Consider the following 15470-nt stretch of genomic DNA (forward strand, 5'->3'; position numbering starts at 1 on the left):
GTCACTTCCAACAAAGGATCTGGGGGAGCCATTGTACCCATACCATGAGAATAACGGTATCTACTTAGCATCGCACCTGGCACACGCTGAGTACTTTTTTGTGTTCCGATACTGTTCTAAATGTATAAATGCATTGATTTATTTAATCCCACTACAACTCTAGGAGACAAGTGTTATTATTCTCATTTTAGAAGCACTGCAAATGAGGAAAACGAGGCTCAGAGAAACTAAGGAAGTTCTTCTTAGAGCTAGTGAGATATTCCTAAAGGCAGCAACAAATGGGACAGACAATCTCCAAGACCACAAGGACTGACTGCAAGTTTCTGCATCAGGACTGGCTCCAATCTTGTTCCCTCAACTGTAGCAAATGACACAGGCCAACTGGTGTTGTAAATAGAGTTAACATAATATATTTATTTTAAGTGCCATTCATGCATATCAGTCTGGCAGCAACAATCCTAATGACACTTGGGATATTTCTTTACAGCACTAAACAGTTACAAAGAATGGGTGCCGTTCATCATAGAGGCAAAATATGAAATCGTGCAATAGCAAAACTGTAGAAACATTAAAACACTGACTGTCCAACAGCAGTACAGAGAGCAGATTGTGTTTGCACAAAAAGCCAATGCATTTTCATCACATATATACAATATAGATATGTACACATCACCCTCTGAATGAACAATATCAAAATACTCTATTCCATTTGAAATAATCCCCGGATTGATTCCCTCCCACTTCAAAGGACATCTGAGAGACATGTATTTACAAGAACACACATGAATACGTTTACATTTCAAAAACTGCCACAAATGCCAGTCGGATTATTCTCCTGGACAGAGTGCCCCCATCTGATTATATGCATTTATTATTCTTTTCCCCAAGAGTCTTCGGTCAATTTAAACCCAAGACAGAGCTTGTTCTGCACTGACAACTAGCAACAGAAACAGCCGCCAGAGGGGATGCGCTGCACCTCACCGGGTAACTCCGGCTGTCTGGCGCCCCCCACGAAGGCCTATCCTGGGCTCCCGGGCCACCTGAGTCACAAGGGTGGGATGGGTCCGAGTGGAGGCTCTGCCTCCAGGGCCATGTGTGGTTAGGTTTAAATTCTCATAAAAATATTGATCACTGCAAATCAGTAAATGATTGCCAAATGGGAAATCAGCTTCACACAATTTGTAAAATCTTCATCAGTGGTTTCTACTCAAATCATTCAATGTTAAGACTGCATTCCAATACCCAAATTGTTTAAAGTGCACATTGCTACCCAAGCAATTTAAAGTTTCAAAACAGCTTTTGTGGTATCTAGAAAACAGTGACTTGAGCAGACTATTGAAAATCACCCCCATTTTCCCAAGTGTTTGCTCTGCAGGCTGCTATCTCATCTTGCCTCCGATCCACGTAAGAGGGGCCTGTAGGCTGCCTTGCCAGAATCCTCCGATTTTCACCGAGCCAAGGGGCTGGAACCGAGCTTCATTTTTCATGCCAAGCAAGGTCCAAACAACAGGAACATAAAAGCCCTTCCTTTCTCCCCAACCTCATCAGCCTTTTACCGTGGCTGGCCTCCCAGTGATTCATTAAAGGCAACACTCCATTAAAACAAAATAGCCACACACAGTGACAAACACTCTCACATACACACATACAGAAACAAAGAAGTCTGTCTAGTTCCAGCAGAGGACACTCAACCACAAAATCACTAAGGCTAACTGGAGTGATTTAATAAGCATGGCTGTAGAGACTAGAGATGCTGAAAAGCAACCAGTGAGCAGTGATTACCCCTTGATTTGATGGAACAGATCATTCCCCCATCATAACTGAAAGAAATTCCACCTTTTTATGGTCTAAAGAACCAATTAAAAATCTATTCATTAAAAAAAAAATCTAATTTCTGTTACTTTTATTATAAAACTAAGACAATCAATCCATGCAAAGTAACTATGATATGATATGAAACAAAACAAAACAAAAAAAACAACTAATAAAAACCTCAAAGAGGCAGGCTGCATTTCAAGGAAAGTAACCAAATGTCATGCATACACAGACACAAAGGACAACAGAAACAGCAAACCACTTAATGACATCTGCACTGAAGACTGAGGCAAATAAAATCTATGTGTGGCTCTACCCTCCTTTCAGTGCTTCCTAAGTGGAAAGAGAATGAGTGAGGAAACCTGCTTTATAAACAGTGCCCTGCTGTTCTACTGCCAAATGAACTCTGATTCAAATTCCAGAAAAATTCTATTTAGCTAGTAAGTCTCAACCAGCAGGAATGCTAAGACAGAGACATGCACTCTCACGGTAAAAGGAGTGCCGACAAAGAGAATGACACAATCTTTCTGATTGTCTTGTCTGTAAACTCTTAAGAAAAACAATTCTGTGCTTTCAGACACCGCACTTCTCCTTAATGAACCCAATAGGAGCTGAGCATTCACAGAAGGTAGCAATAAATATTAAAATAACACTTCTGAATAATAAATACAAGAGTGAATATGGAGGCAATGATTTTGTTAAAGAGCTGAGCAATATGCCCAGCTGCTAATCGATCAAAGAAATTTTAGAACTGTTAAAATGCAGATTTAGGGAAACAGACATGGAAAAGGTACAACATAAACTCTATAATCCCCCCAAGCATCAGAACAAATTTGGTCAGTTCTTTATGCTGCTCAGGAACAACATGCCCCTCTGGACTGTTTGGAAAGCATCAAACTCTGGGTCCTTACTGAGTAGAACTCAATGCCCATGTTTCTGAAAAACCGATTAAATGAGGGGAACTGGGCTTTGAAAAAATCCATTTCCTTTCAGTTGCCTACATCAGTTAAAAGCATCCTGCAGAAAATAGCCTAACGAGGAATAAAAACTCACAGTTAACTTTCTTTCCAAGACGTAATAATCCAATTAGAAAAATTGAAGCCTTTCAGTAATTTTTGTACATATATTTACACATATGTATCTATAAACTGCTTGCAGCAAAATAGGCTCTGTCTGAAAAATCAGTCTGGCACTTGTGGTCAACATCGAACTGACACAAATATGCAAAAGCCGCTCAAATCACACAACAGTTAGGAGCTACATAGGGCAGCTGGCAGGGAGACAAACATGTAGTACTTGTTTGGGTCAGATAAAAGCAGTAATTTATCCAGCTAAAATCTTTTTGATTGTCTTCAAAAGAAATTTTGATAACATCAGTAAAGTGATTAGCAACTTTGTTTTCTCGACTGGATTCTCTGAAACCTTTCCCTTCACTGCACAGAAAGGTGACGCTGGGGTCTGGTGCCTTTGCAGAAACAAGCTCTACACAATTGAATCCCAATCAAAGTCATCCTGGATGTCATCTGGAGGCAGAGAGCGCCGCATCTGGAAGGCTTGGGAAGGCATCATGTGCTGTTGGTTCATGGCTCCGTGATGGCCTAGAAGGAAGGAGGCAGTGTCAGCAGTGACTTGGGTAGAGAAGAAAGAAACAAATGAACACTGACTGAGTACTTACTATGTGCCAGGCACTCAGTGCACATTATCGCTCTAATCTACGTAAGAGCCTTCACCGAGGTGGCTCTTATGATCCTCATTTTATAAATAACAAGGCCTGGGTTTAACAGAATGAGCAAGTTACCCAAGGTCATCCAACTAGTAAAGGGAAGTGATCTGAACTCCATTCACTTGGCTCCAAAACCCACACCTGTTGGATTAAACCAGGAGGTAGCAAGGAGGGCATAACAAGAATGCTAGAGTGCCCAAGTGTGGGCACAACCCTTTCTCTTAGTCTGTCCTGCGTCAATCTGTGTTTCAGCAACATGAATTGGCTCCCATGAGAATAGGAAAAGGAGAATGATGTCAGTGTACCAGTGAGGTCACACTGGGTCATCATGAATTCCCACCAGCAAGTTAACTTTTGTGCCACCAAGTAACAGCAGGTAAACACAGAGGATATCAGCATGGCTGAGTGCCGGAGGCCCTCCCTGAGTGCAGGACAGGGCGCCCGCTCTCCACGTTCCTCTTTTTAGATCTGTGTGGCCGTGTGCAAGAGCTTGTGCTCTGCAATTTTGGTGCGTTCTGCCCTTGTCACCATGGCTTTGACAAACCCCTTTCCAAACCAGACTTTTTTTTAAAAGTAATAATCTCTGTTTACTTGCAGAATTCATTCTTTTATCAGGAATTAAACATATCCTTTTCATGCAGATTTTTTTACTGGATGATTACAGTTTTTGTTTGGCTTGCTTGACCTGATTACAAAGTTTCAAGTAGTCTGCTGCTGATCTCATTTTTCTTATAAGCCCTGCCATTTTTAATGTACCGTTTTACAAAATGCTAAGGTTTTCAATACATCACAGTACAGCAGAAATGCCTATATTTATTTTTTAACTTATAAATATCTTAACTATGTGCCAAGCACTAATTTAAGTGATTTGCCTATAATCTTCATTCAATTCTCTTAACAACCCTAGGAGTTAGGTAGTGTTGTGAGCTCTCTTTAACAGAGAAGGAAGTGGAAATAGTAAGGTTAGGCAGCTATCAAGTGGCAAAGCACCAGAAGGCAAACCCTGCGAATCCAGTGCCAGAGTCTTAACTACCCTATCTTGCCACTTTCAAGTTCCTGGTGAGTGCTGAGGACGGATAACACTTATTCTTTCCTGTTCACCAAAGAACAGGTCACTTGGCCCCCAACTCCTCCTTCACTATTACCTGGCACACAGTTCTTTGGGGGTTTTGAGTTCCTATCTGCACATCACCATTCTGCTCCTCGAGCAGCCTAAGTGGAGGGGGCAGTGTGGTACACGAGAAAAACAATGAACTCTAAATCGAGATATCAAGGCTTGAGTCTTGGTTTGGCAACTTAGCCAAACTGGGGGCTCTGAGCAAGTTATCTCAACTTCTGAGCCTCCATTTCCTCGTCTAGATAGTCCTTAAGCTCCCTTCCACCTCTAACCACGTGCCTGCCTTTGCTGCCCTGGTAAATGTAACTTATCCTGTATTCAGGAACCTAGGGGGGAAAGCTTATGAACCAGTGACTCCTGCAACTTACCTCTTCTGTAAGAGGCTTCCTTAGAAACTAGAGGTGGGGGGGGGGGGGGGGGGAGGGAACTTCAGCAGAATGAATGGAACAGAATACGTAGGAGCTAATCAAAGCAAGTTCTTGAAGCCTGCTCAAGTCCCATCAAAGTCAAAAAGCCTCAAAGATTCCTAAGACCCCAGGACAAGCTCTATGCCCTGGACCTCATTAGAGAGGCAGGACAACAATTAGAATCATAGCATCGAAGAGAATTCAGGTCAAATGGCCTAAAAAGCAAATGGCACTTGAATCCCCTTCCTCAGCACTGAAGCCAAGTAACTGTGCACCCCACACCCCATCCTCCCTCACCAAGGAGTTTACTCCCTCCTCAATGGCCTTGTTCGCTGCTGAGACAGCTAAAGCTTTTCCATATTACCCTCTGAGTACCAAATGCAACACAGCACAGCCCAAATTACCTGCAAGAGTCGTTCCTGGAGTGCTGAGTGCCTGTGGGATGTGAGGGTAACCAGGGGGCGGCATCACTGAAGGAGGGAGATTTTGCCTGGAGTCTATGTACAAATTTCCTAATCAGATTGAAAAACAGAAAGAAGGAAAACATATTGCCATTAATAAACAAATTAAACATTAAAATCTTAATACAATTGTTACCTAAAACTAAATTAAGCAGGTAAGGCAAGGAAGAAAAGAGAAAGAAAAATTACTCCTTTCAGATGCTAAAACTACCAAAAGGTGGTGCTGGCTTCTCGAACATGGTGCCAGGCTGAATGTGAGTACACGATGCTAATTCCAGCTCTGTCTCTTACTGTCTGGAGGCCTGAAGGCAAGTTATATGTCTCTATTGTTGTTGTTATATACTTCATAACAGTTCAAAAGCATTTTCATATCTATTACCATCTGAGCCTCCCATTAAGTCCAAAATGAGGGCAAGACAGGGATTATCCCCATTTTATGGCTGAGGCAACCGAGGCTCAGAGAGACTAAGCAGACTTGCCCAAAGAATATCAGTTTGAGAGGGGTAGGGCTACAATCCAGTTCTCCTAAATCACAGGCTCTTTCTAGTAACCACTGTCCCTATGTCCCTGATTTTCTCACTTTCAAAGCAGACCTAATGTAAGTGCCCTAGCTGATTAACAAAGTGAATGGGGGCACAAAATGACAGGAAAGATCTGCGCAAGTTTAACAGAGTTATACCAAGTAAAGGTGATCAAAAATGTATTATTCAGAAGTGTGGAGATGGGAAACAGAAATCTCATTTGAATGGCATTTCAGAAGGTTCTTAATATATTTTTGTTGACAGGAGCCATTAAGTGTAACAGCTCTAAAATGTCAATTACATTGCATCCTAATGCAAAGTAGAAAGAGAGGGAAGCAAACATCATAAGCCCACTACCAATTACTCCTGGGGAAAAAGAACCATAACACTGGCTCACATTGTATGGACCATCTGGAATTCTGGAAAGGCTATTTCTCCCTTACGTATTCTATTGTGTCACACAAATTACAATTGCATTCTACCACTGCTGTAATCAAACTAGAAAACAGCAACCGTTTTCCCAGAGGAAACTAAAACGATACTCATGGTAGGAACACTGTATCTGGCTGCTCACAAGTTTTTTACCTGTCACTGGAATGTCAGACTGTCCATGCTTAAAACAGCCTCTGAAACAGTCTAATTCAGGCCTACCTCTGTTCATGCAAATGAGGACCTAAGACCAGAGGAAAAATAAGACAGAACCAGGAACAGAACCAAGACCTCTGACTTCCAGCCACTGCTTCCCAAGATAACATGACTTTTTATAGCAAAGTTTACAGTCAGAACTAAACTCTTTGGCCAATTTCCCATACTGAAGATTTAGGAAGAAAAGAAAGGAGAAAAGTTACACTAAGCTGCAGCTCTAGTATATTCTTAGAGGAAAAATCCTGCCCCCAAGTGCTGATGAGGCTTTACATGAGTGGCTGGTGCAATTTCTAAACACTGCACCAGGGTGGAGGGACTATGCCACTTTGAGTATTATGGTCACTCATTTATCAGTGACTTCTCAGCCTCTGTCTTGTAAAATCTTAGCTCTCTTTCTACTCATCCTTAAAAATTCAAGTCACAATCAAAAGACAACTGATTTTTATGGAGATTAATTCTGTTTTTATATTTTTTTCATTTCTCTTTCTTGGGTTAGTAATTCTTAAAGGGAGAGCAAGGTGACAATTAGAGAAGAATGATGGGAATAAACAAGGATCACAGGAATAAATGGACACCCACATTAAACAAAAAGCCCAAGTTTCTGAACTTATCCCTCCTCCCTACCCCATTGCAGGCAGCTGTTCCTGTGTTCCTCGAACTTATACAGCTGGCAGGAGCCAGGGTGGGAAAAAAGGACACTGTTCTCCAAATACTAGGGATCTGTGCTCTGATCACAGAGATACAGACAAAAAGGAGGGTGGTCATGTCGTACCTTCTACCAATGCTGCAAGCTCCTCACCTAACACAAACTGATTTCCTGGGGCTTTAAAGGGGGCTACTGCCCCTTTTCCTCCCTCTTTCATTTTCCTCTTTTTACCTTTTTGAGAGACAGACATTAAAAACTAGGACAGTGAGGGGCGCCTGGGTGGCGCAGTCGGTTAAGCGTCCGACTTCAGCCAGGTCACGATCTCGCGGTCCGTGAGTTCGAGCCCCGCGTCAGGCTCTGGGCTGATGGAGCCTGTTTCCGATTCTGTGTCTCCCTCTCTCTCTGCCCCTCCCCCGTTCATGCTCTGTCTCTCTCTGTCCCAAAAATAAATAAAATAAACGTTGAAAAAAAAAATTAAAAAAAAAAAAAAAAAAAAAAAAAACTAGGACAGTGAAAAACAACTACGTATACTGGGAAAATTAGAAAGTGACCACCGACACCAAGAGAAAAAGCACAGGCTCAGAGAAGACCTGAGAAGACTTTAGGGAAAACCTTAGCACAAGGACACCTTGCAACAACCAAGAAAACAAAAACAATAGGCAAAAACAATATTTAAAAACAGCAAACCCCGGGGAAAGGAAATAATCTGGTTTCCATAAGTACCACACTATTAGATTCAAGTGTGTAGTTTTCAACAAAAAAAATCACAAGGCATACAAATAAACAAAATAGTATACCCCAAAGTAAGAATAAATCAATAAAACTTGCCCTTGAAAAAGATCTGATGACAGACCTACTACACAAAGACTTTAAAACAACTGTCTTAAAGATGCTCAAAGACTAAAGGAAGATGAAAAAAAGTCACGGGTGCATGGGTGGCTCATTCAGTTAAGGATCTGACTCTTGATTTCGGTTCAAGTCATGATCTCACAGTTTGTGGGTGGGTTTGAGCCCTGCTTTGGGCTCACTGTCAGCATGGAGCCTGCTTGAGATTCATTCTCTCTCTCTCTCTCTCTCTCTCTCTCTCTGCCCGCCCCCAATATATAAACTAAAAAAAACTTAAAAAAAAAAAGAATGTATGAACAAACTGAAAATACCAATAAAGAGATAGAAAACCTCAAAAGAAATAAAATTCTAGAACTGAAATGAAAAATTCACTACAGAATTCAAAGATACATTTGAGCAGTCAGAAGAAAGAATCAGCAAACTTGAAGATAAGACAATGAAAATTATCTAGGCTTAAGTAACCAAAGAAAAAAATGTGAAAAAATTTAAAAAACAAAACAAACAGAGCCTAAGGACCTGTGGGACACTATCAAACAGACCAAGTCTGCATTGTGGGAGTTCCAGAAGAAGTGGGGGTTGGGGGGAGTAGAGAAAATGTTTGAAAATATAATGGCTGAAAACAACCCAAATTTGGTAAGAGAGGAATGAAAACATCCAAGAAGCTCAACAAACTCTAAGTAAGATCAAGTCAAGAGACCCACGTGTCAAGGGACATATTATAATCAAATTTTCAAAAGCCAAAGATAAAGAGACAATCTTAAAGGAGAGGGAAGTGACTTGTCACATGCAAAGGAACCTCAATAAGATAGAAGATTTTTCATGAGAAATGCTGGGAGTCAGAAGTCAGTGGGCTAATCTATTCAAAGTGCTAAAAGAAAAAGTGTCAACCAAGAATTGCTAAACCCAACAAAACTGTCCTTTTCAAGAGGGAGGGAGAAAATAAGACATTTCCAGATAAACAAAAGCTAAAGAAGTTTGTTACCATTAGACCTGCCCTCCAAGAAATGCTCAAGGGAGTTGTGCAGGGTGAAATAAAAGGACACTAGACAGTAACTCAAAGCTGTATGAAGAAATACAGAGCTCAAAAAAGGTAAATACATGAGCTATCATAAGAGCTAGTATTACTGTAGCAACAATCTAGAACTACTTTTTCTTCTCTACACGACTAAAGAGTGTAATATATTTTCTTTCTTTTTTTTTTTTTTTTATAATATTCTTCAACGTTTATTTATTTTTGGGACAGAGAGAGACAGAGCATGAACGGGGGAGGGGCAGAGAGAGAGGGAGACACAGAATCGAAACCGGCTCCAGGCTCTGAGCCATCAGCCCAGAGCCTGACGCGGGGCTCGAACTCACAGACCGCGAGATCGTGACCTGGCTGAAGTCGGACACTTAACCGACTGCGCCACCCAGGCGCCCCATGAGTGTAATATATTTTCTAAAAACGATTAGTCTAGAAGCTTATATTATTGTAACTTTCATTTGTAACTCCACATGTTGTTTTCTACGTAATTTAAGAGATGAATGCATTTAAAGGAATTATTAATATATATTTTTGGGCACACTATGTATAAAGAAGTGATTATGTGATGTCAGCAACCAAAAGGGGTAGAGATGGAGCTGTAAAGGAACTGAGGTTTTGTGTATTATAGAAGTTAAACTGATATAAATTCGAATTAGAGTGTTATAACTTTAGGATGGTAAATGCAATCCCCATGGCAACCACAAAGAGCTATGCAATGTACACAAAAGGAATGTGAAAGAATTCAAATATTTCACTACAAAAAATCAACCAAATACAAAAGAAGACAGTAATGCAAAAATAAGTGTCAAAAACCTACAAAACCTTATAGATGACAGAAATCACTCACCAGTAATTACTTTAAATGTGAAGGGATCAAATTCTCCAATCAAAAGACAGAGACTGGCAGAATATGTAAGAACACATATCTATAAAAGACTCACTTTACATCCAAAGACACACATAAAATGAAAGTGGAAGGACTGAAAAAGATATTCCATGCCAAAAAGCAACCAAAGAGAACAGGGATTACTACATTAGTATCAGACAGACTTTCAATCAAAAAAGGTTACAAAGACAAAGAAGGACATTATATATCAACAAAAGGTTCAATACAGCAAAAAGACATAACAATTATAAACACCTTATGCACCTAATAACAGACCACAAAAAATATGAAGCAAAAACTGACAGAATGGAAAGGAGAAATAAACAACTCTGCAATAATAATTGGTGATGTAAATACCCCACACTCAATAATGGAAAGAACAACCAGGCAGAAGTAAGGAAACAGAGAACACAATAAACCAACTAGATCTAACAGACAAATACAGAACATTCTACCCAAAACAGTATAGTATACACATTCTTCTCAAGTGCACCTGGACATTTCATAGGACAGACCATATTTAGGCTCCACATTAAGTCTCAATAGATTTTAAATAAGATATACAAAGTATCTTCTCTGACCACAACAGGATGAAGTTAGAAATCAGTAACAGAACTGGAAAATTCTCAAATTTGTGGAAGTTAAAACAACCCTCAAACAACTAACAGATCAAAGAAGAGATCATAAGAAAAATTAGAAAATACTTAGAGGCAAATGTAAACAAAACAACACATGGAGACTTATGGAACAGCCAGAGTAGTGTCAAGGGGGAAATTTATAGTCATAAACACATAAAAACAAGGAAGATCTCCATCAAAAACCTAACTTTACAATTTTAAGACCTACAGGGGCACCTGGGTGGCTCAGTTAAGTGTCTGACTCAATTTCAGCTCAGGTCACGATCTCATGGTTCATGAGTTCAAGACCTGCATCAGGCTCTGTGCTGACTGTTAGCCTGCTTGGGATTCTCTCTCTCCCTCTGCCCCTCCCATGCTGGTGCACACTCAATACCTCTCTCAAAATAAATAAAAATTAAAAAAAAAAAAAAAAAAAAGACCTACAAAAAAAGAACAGAATAAATCCAAAGCTATCAGAAAGAAGGAAATCATAAAGACTAGAGCAGAGATAAATAAAATAGAGAACGGATAAAATCAGAAATGAAAGTGGTGATAGTACAATGGATAAAAAATGGGGCACCTGGGTGGCTCAGTCAGTTAAACACCTAACTGTGGTTCAGGTCATGATCTCACAGTTTGAGTTCAAGCCCCATGTTGGGCTCTGTGTTGACAGCTCAGAGCTTGGAGCCTGCTTCGGATTCTGTGTCTCCCTCTCTGCCCTTCCCCACTTGTGCTTGCTTGCTCGCTCTCTCACAAAAATAAAATAAACATTAAAAAAATTACTAAAACTGATCAAAAAGTAAAAAAAACAGGATCATATGAGAGTACTACAAGCAATTGTACACTAATATATTGGATAACCTAGATGAAATGAACAAATTCCTAGAAATACAAGAGCCACCAAGACTAAATCACAAAGAAATAGAAAATCTGAATACACTTAAAAGTATAAGATTGAATCAGTTAATCAAAAATCTATCAGCAAAGAAAAGCCTTGGACCTGACAGCTTCACTGGTGAATTATACCAAACATTTAAATAACTAACACCAATCCTTCTCAAACTTTTCCAAAACACTGAAAGACAGGAAGCTCTTCCTAACTCATCCTATGAGGCCAAAATTAGCCTGATACCAAAGTGAGACAAAGACACCTAACAAGGAAACTACAGACCAATGTCCTTTATGAACACTGATCCAAAAACTCTAAACAAAATACAAGCAAAATTAATTTAATACCATATTAGAAGGATTAAACACCATGACCAAGTGAGATTATTTCTGGAATATAAAAGGGTAGTCCAACATATGAAAATTGATCAATGCAATACACCACACTAACAGAATAAAGGGGGGGGGATAAACCTACATGCTCATCTCAATTGATGCAGGAGAAGTTAATGATGAAAGTTTCATAATAAAAACACAAACTAGGAATAAAAGGAAGCTACTTTAACATCTTAAAAACCATATTCGGAAATCCCACAGCAAACATTATGTTCAATGGTGAAAGACTTGAAAACTTTTCTAAGACCAAGAACACAGCAAGGATGTCGACTTTTACCACTTTCATTCACCATACTACTGGGAGTTCTAGCCAGAGCAATTAGGCAAGAAAGAGAAATAAAAGGCATCAAAATCAGAAAGGAAAAAGTATATTTATCTCAGCTCACAGATACGATCTTGTATGTAAAAACCTCCAAAGTTTCCACCCCCAAAGTAAGCAAACTGTCAGAATAAGTAAATCCAGCAAAGCAGAGGATACAAAGCCAATATGCAAAAATCAGTTCCATTTTTACACAATGAGCAATCTGAAAAAGGAAATTATAGAAATAAGTCCATTTACAATGGCATAAAAAATACTTAGGAATTAATTACAGAAGTTTAAGACTTGTACAATGAAAACTACAAAAACACTGCTGAAAGAAATTCAAGATGATATAAATTAAATGAAAACGTATCTCATGTTCACAGACTGGAAGACAATACTGTTAAGATGTCAATACTATCCAAAGTGATCTACAGAGTCAATGTAATCTGTATCAAAAATCCATTTTTTCTTTTTGGCAAAAACAGAAAATCCCATCCTAAAATGTATAGGGAATCTCAAGAGACCCTGAAGAGCCAAAACTATCTTGAACAACAAAGCTGGCAGACTCACACTTCCTGATTTCAAAACTTACTACAAAAATATAGTAGCTGAAATAATGTGGTGCTGGCATAAAGACAAATATAGTAAGAACACTGGAATAGAACACAGAACCCAGGAACGAACTCTTGTGTATATAGTCAAATGATTTTTTTTCAAGTTTGTGTATTTATTTTGAGAGGGGGTGAGGAAGGGGCAGAGGGAGAGGGAGAGAAAATCCTAAGCAGGCCCTGTGTTGTCAGTGTGGGGCCCAATGTGGGGCTTGAACCCATGAACCATGAGATCATGAGCTGAAACCAAGAGTCAGACGCCCAACTGACTGAGCCACCCAGGAGCCCCTGGTCAAATGATTTTTGACAAAGGTGTCAAAACCTTTCTATGGGGAAAGGACAGTCTTTTCAGCTAGGAAAAGACTGGATATACATATGCAAAAGCAGGAAACTGGACTCTTTTCTGACAGCATATACAAAAATTAACTCAAAATGGGTCAAGACTTAAATGCAAGACCTAAACCATAAAATTCTTAGATGAAAACACAGAGAAAGAGCTACATAACATTGGATTTGGCAATGATTTCTTGGATAGGATACCAAAGTCACAGGCAACAAAAAACAGATGAGCTGGACTCCATGAAAAATTTAAAAACTGTGCATCAAAAGATACTATCAACACAGTAAAAAAAAGAAAACAAAATAATAAAGGAAAATATCTGCAAATCATGTACCTGACAAAGGGTTAATAACCAGAAATATCAAGAACTACTACTAACAAAAACTACTAAAAACTCAGCAACAAAACAAAAACACAACCCAATTAAAAAATGGACAAAGGACTTGAATAGACAGTTCTCCAAAGAAGATCCAAAAATGGCCAATAAGCAGATGAAAAGCTGCTCAGTATCACTAATTATCAAGGAATGCAAATCAAAACTACAATGAGATACCACCTCACACCCAATAACTATTTTTTTTAAAAAGAGAAAAAAAAAAAAAAACAACCCAGAAAATAACAAATGTTGGCGACGCAGAAAAACTGGAACCCTTGTACACTGTTAGTGGGATTGTAAAATGGTATAGCCACTGTGAAAAACAGTATGGTGGTTCCTCAAAAAAATGAAACAGGGAAGCTTGCTAAGAGGGTTCTCGGTGAAAAGCCTGGCTCGGCTTTTGGCAGACCGACCGACTGGAAGAGAGCTATTCGCTGATAACCCTGCTGCTAACCATAGTCAAGCAGTAACTTGGATTACTTCCGCAACCCAGGGTGGAGCTCCCGCCAGTGCTAGACCCTGAGCTTGGCACAGTGGGGATCTCTGAAGACCTAAAGTTGGATAGATCTGCCTGTGAATGAGTGGAAATCATATGTATTTCAGAAGTGGTTTTTGTTCCGGAAGTCCATTCAGGTCACAATCTCTACTGCAGAGACTTTGAGCGATAACTTTCCTCACTCCTCTTTGCTTCTTCAACCTGAGGATGAGATGTTTTTGCAATCCAGGCCTATCTCAAGAAACAAGAAAAATCCCAAATACAAAATCTAACAGCACACCTAAAGGAAATAGAAGCAGAACAGCAAAGACACCCCAAGCCCAGCAGAAGAGAAATAATAAAGATCAGAGCAGAAATAAACAATACAGAATCTAAAAAAACTGTAGAGCAGATCAATGAAACCAAGAGTTGGTTTTGTGAAAAAATAAACAAAATTGATAAACCTCTAGCCAGACTTCTCAAAAAGAAAAGGGAGATGACCCAAATAGATAAAATCATGAATGAAAATGGAATTATTACAACCAACCCCTCATAAATACAAGCAATTATGAAAAATATGAAAAATTATATGCCAACAAACTGGACAACCTGGAAGAAATGGACAAATTCCTAAACACCCACACACTTCCAAAACTCAAACAGGAAGAAATAGAAAACTTGAACAGACCCATAACCAGCAAAGAAATTCAATCAGTTATCAAAAATCTCCCAACAAATAAGAGTCCAGGACCAGATGGCTTCCCTGGGGAATTCTACCAGACATTTAAAGCAGAGATAATACCTATCCTTCTCAAGCTGTTCCAAAAAATAGAAGGAAGGAAAACTTCCAGACTCATTCTATGAAGCCAGCATTACTTTGATTCCTAAACCAGACAGAGACCCAGCAAAAAAAAGAGAACTACAGGCCAATATCCCTGAAGAATATGGATGCAAAAATTCTCAATAAGATACTAATGAATCTAATTCAACAGCATATAAAAAGAATTATTCACCATGATCAAGTGGGATTCATTCCTGGGCTGCAGGGCTGGTTCAACATTCGCAAATCAATCAATGTGATACATCACATTAATAAAAGAAAAGAAAAGAACCATATGATTCTGTCAATCGATGCAGAAAAAGCATTTGACAAAATTCAGCATTCTTAATAAAAACCCTCGAGAAAGTTGGGATAGAAGGAACATACTTAAGCATCATAAAAGCCATTTATCAAAAGCCCACAGCTAATATCATCCTCAATGGGGAAAAACTGAGAGCTTTCCCCCTGAGATCAGGAACACGACAGGGATGTCCACTCTCACTGCTGTTGTTTAACACAGTGTTGGAAGTTCTAGCATCAATGATCAGACAACAA

General features: G+C 39.4%; 1 protein-coding gene across 8 annotated transcripts in view; it reads right to left on the reverse strand.

Annotated features, from left to right (window-relative positions):
• Positions 1–394: 394 nt before the first annotated feature.
• FOXJ3 (forkhead box J3) overlaps positions 395–15470 on the reverse strand; it is a 152368-nt gene continuing 137292 nt past the window's right edge. For all 8 annotated transcript variants that reach the window (XM_045476892.1, XM_045476893.1, XM_045476897.1 and 5 more), the window contains 2 exons: positions 5467–5574; positions 395–3413 (listed from right to left, as the gene is read on the reverse strand). In XM_045476892.1, the coding sequence (XP_045332848.1) occupies positions 3298–3413; positions 5467–5574 (224 nt within the window). In that variant the 3' untranslated portion in view covers positions 395–3297. The remainder of the gene's footprint in view (positions 3414–5466; positions 5575–15470) is intronic.

This window comes from Leopardus geoffroyi, chromosome C1 (assembly GCF_018350155.1).
Source record: "Leopardus geoffroyi isolate Oge1 chromosome C1, O.geoffroyi_Oge1_pat1.0, whole genome shotgun sequence".
Taxonomy (NCBI): Eukaryota; Metazoa; Chordata; class Mammalia; order Carnivora; family Felidae; genus Leopardus; species Leopardus geoffroyi.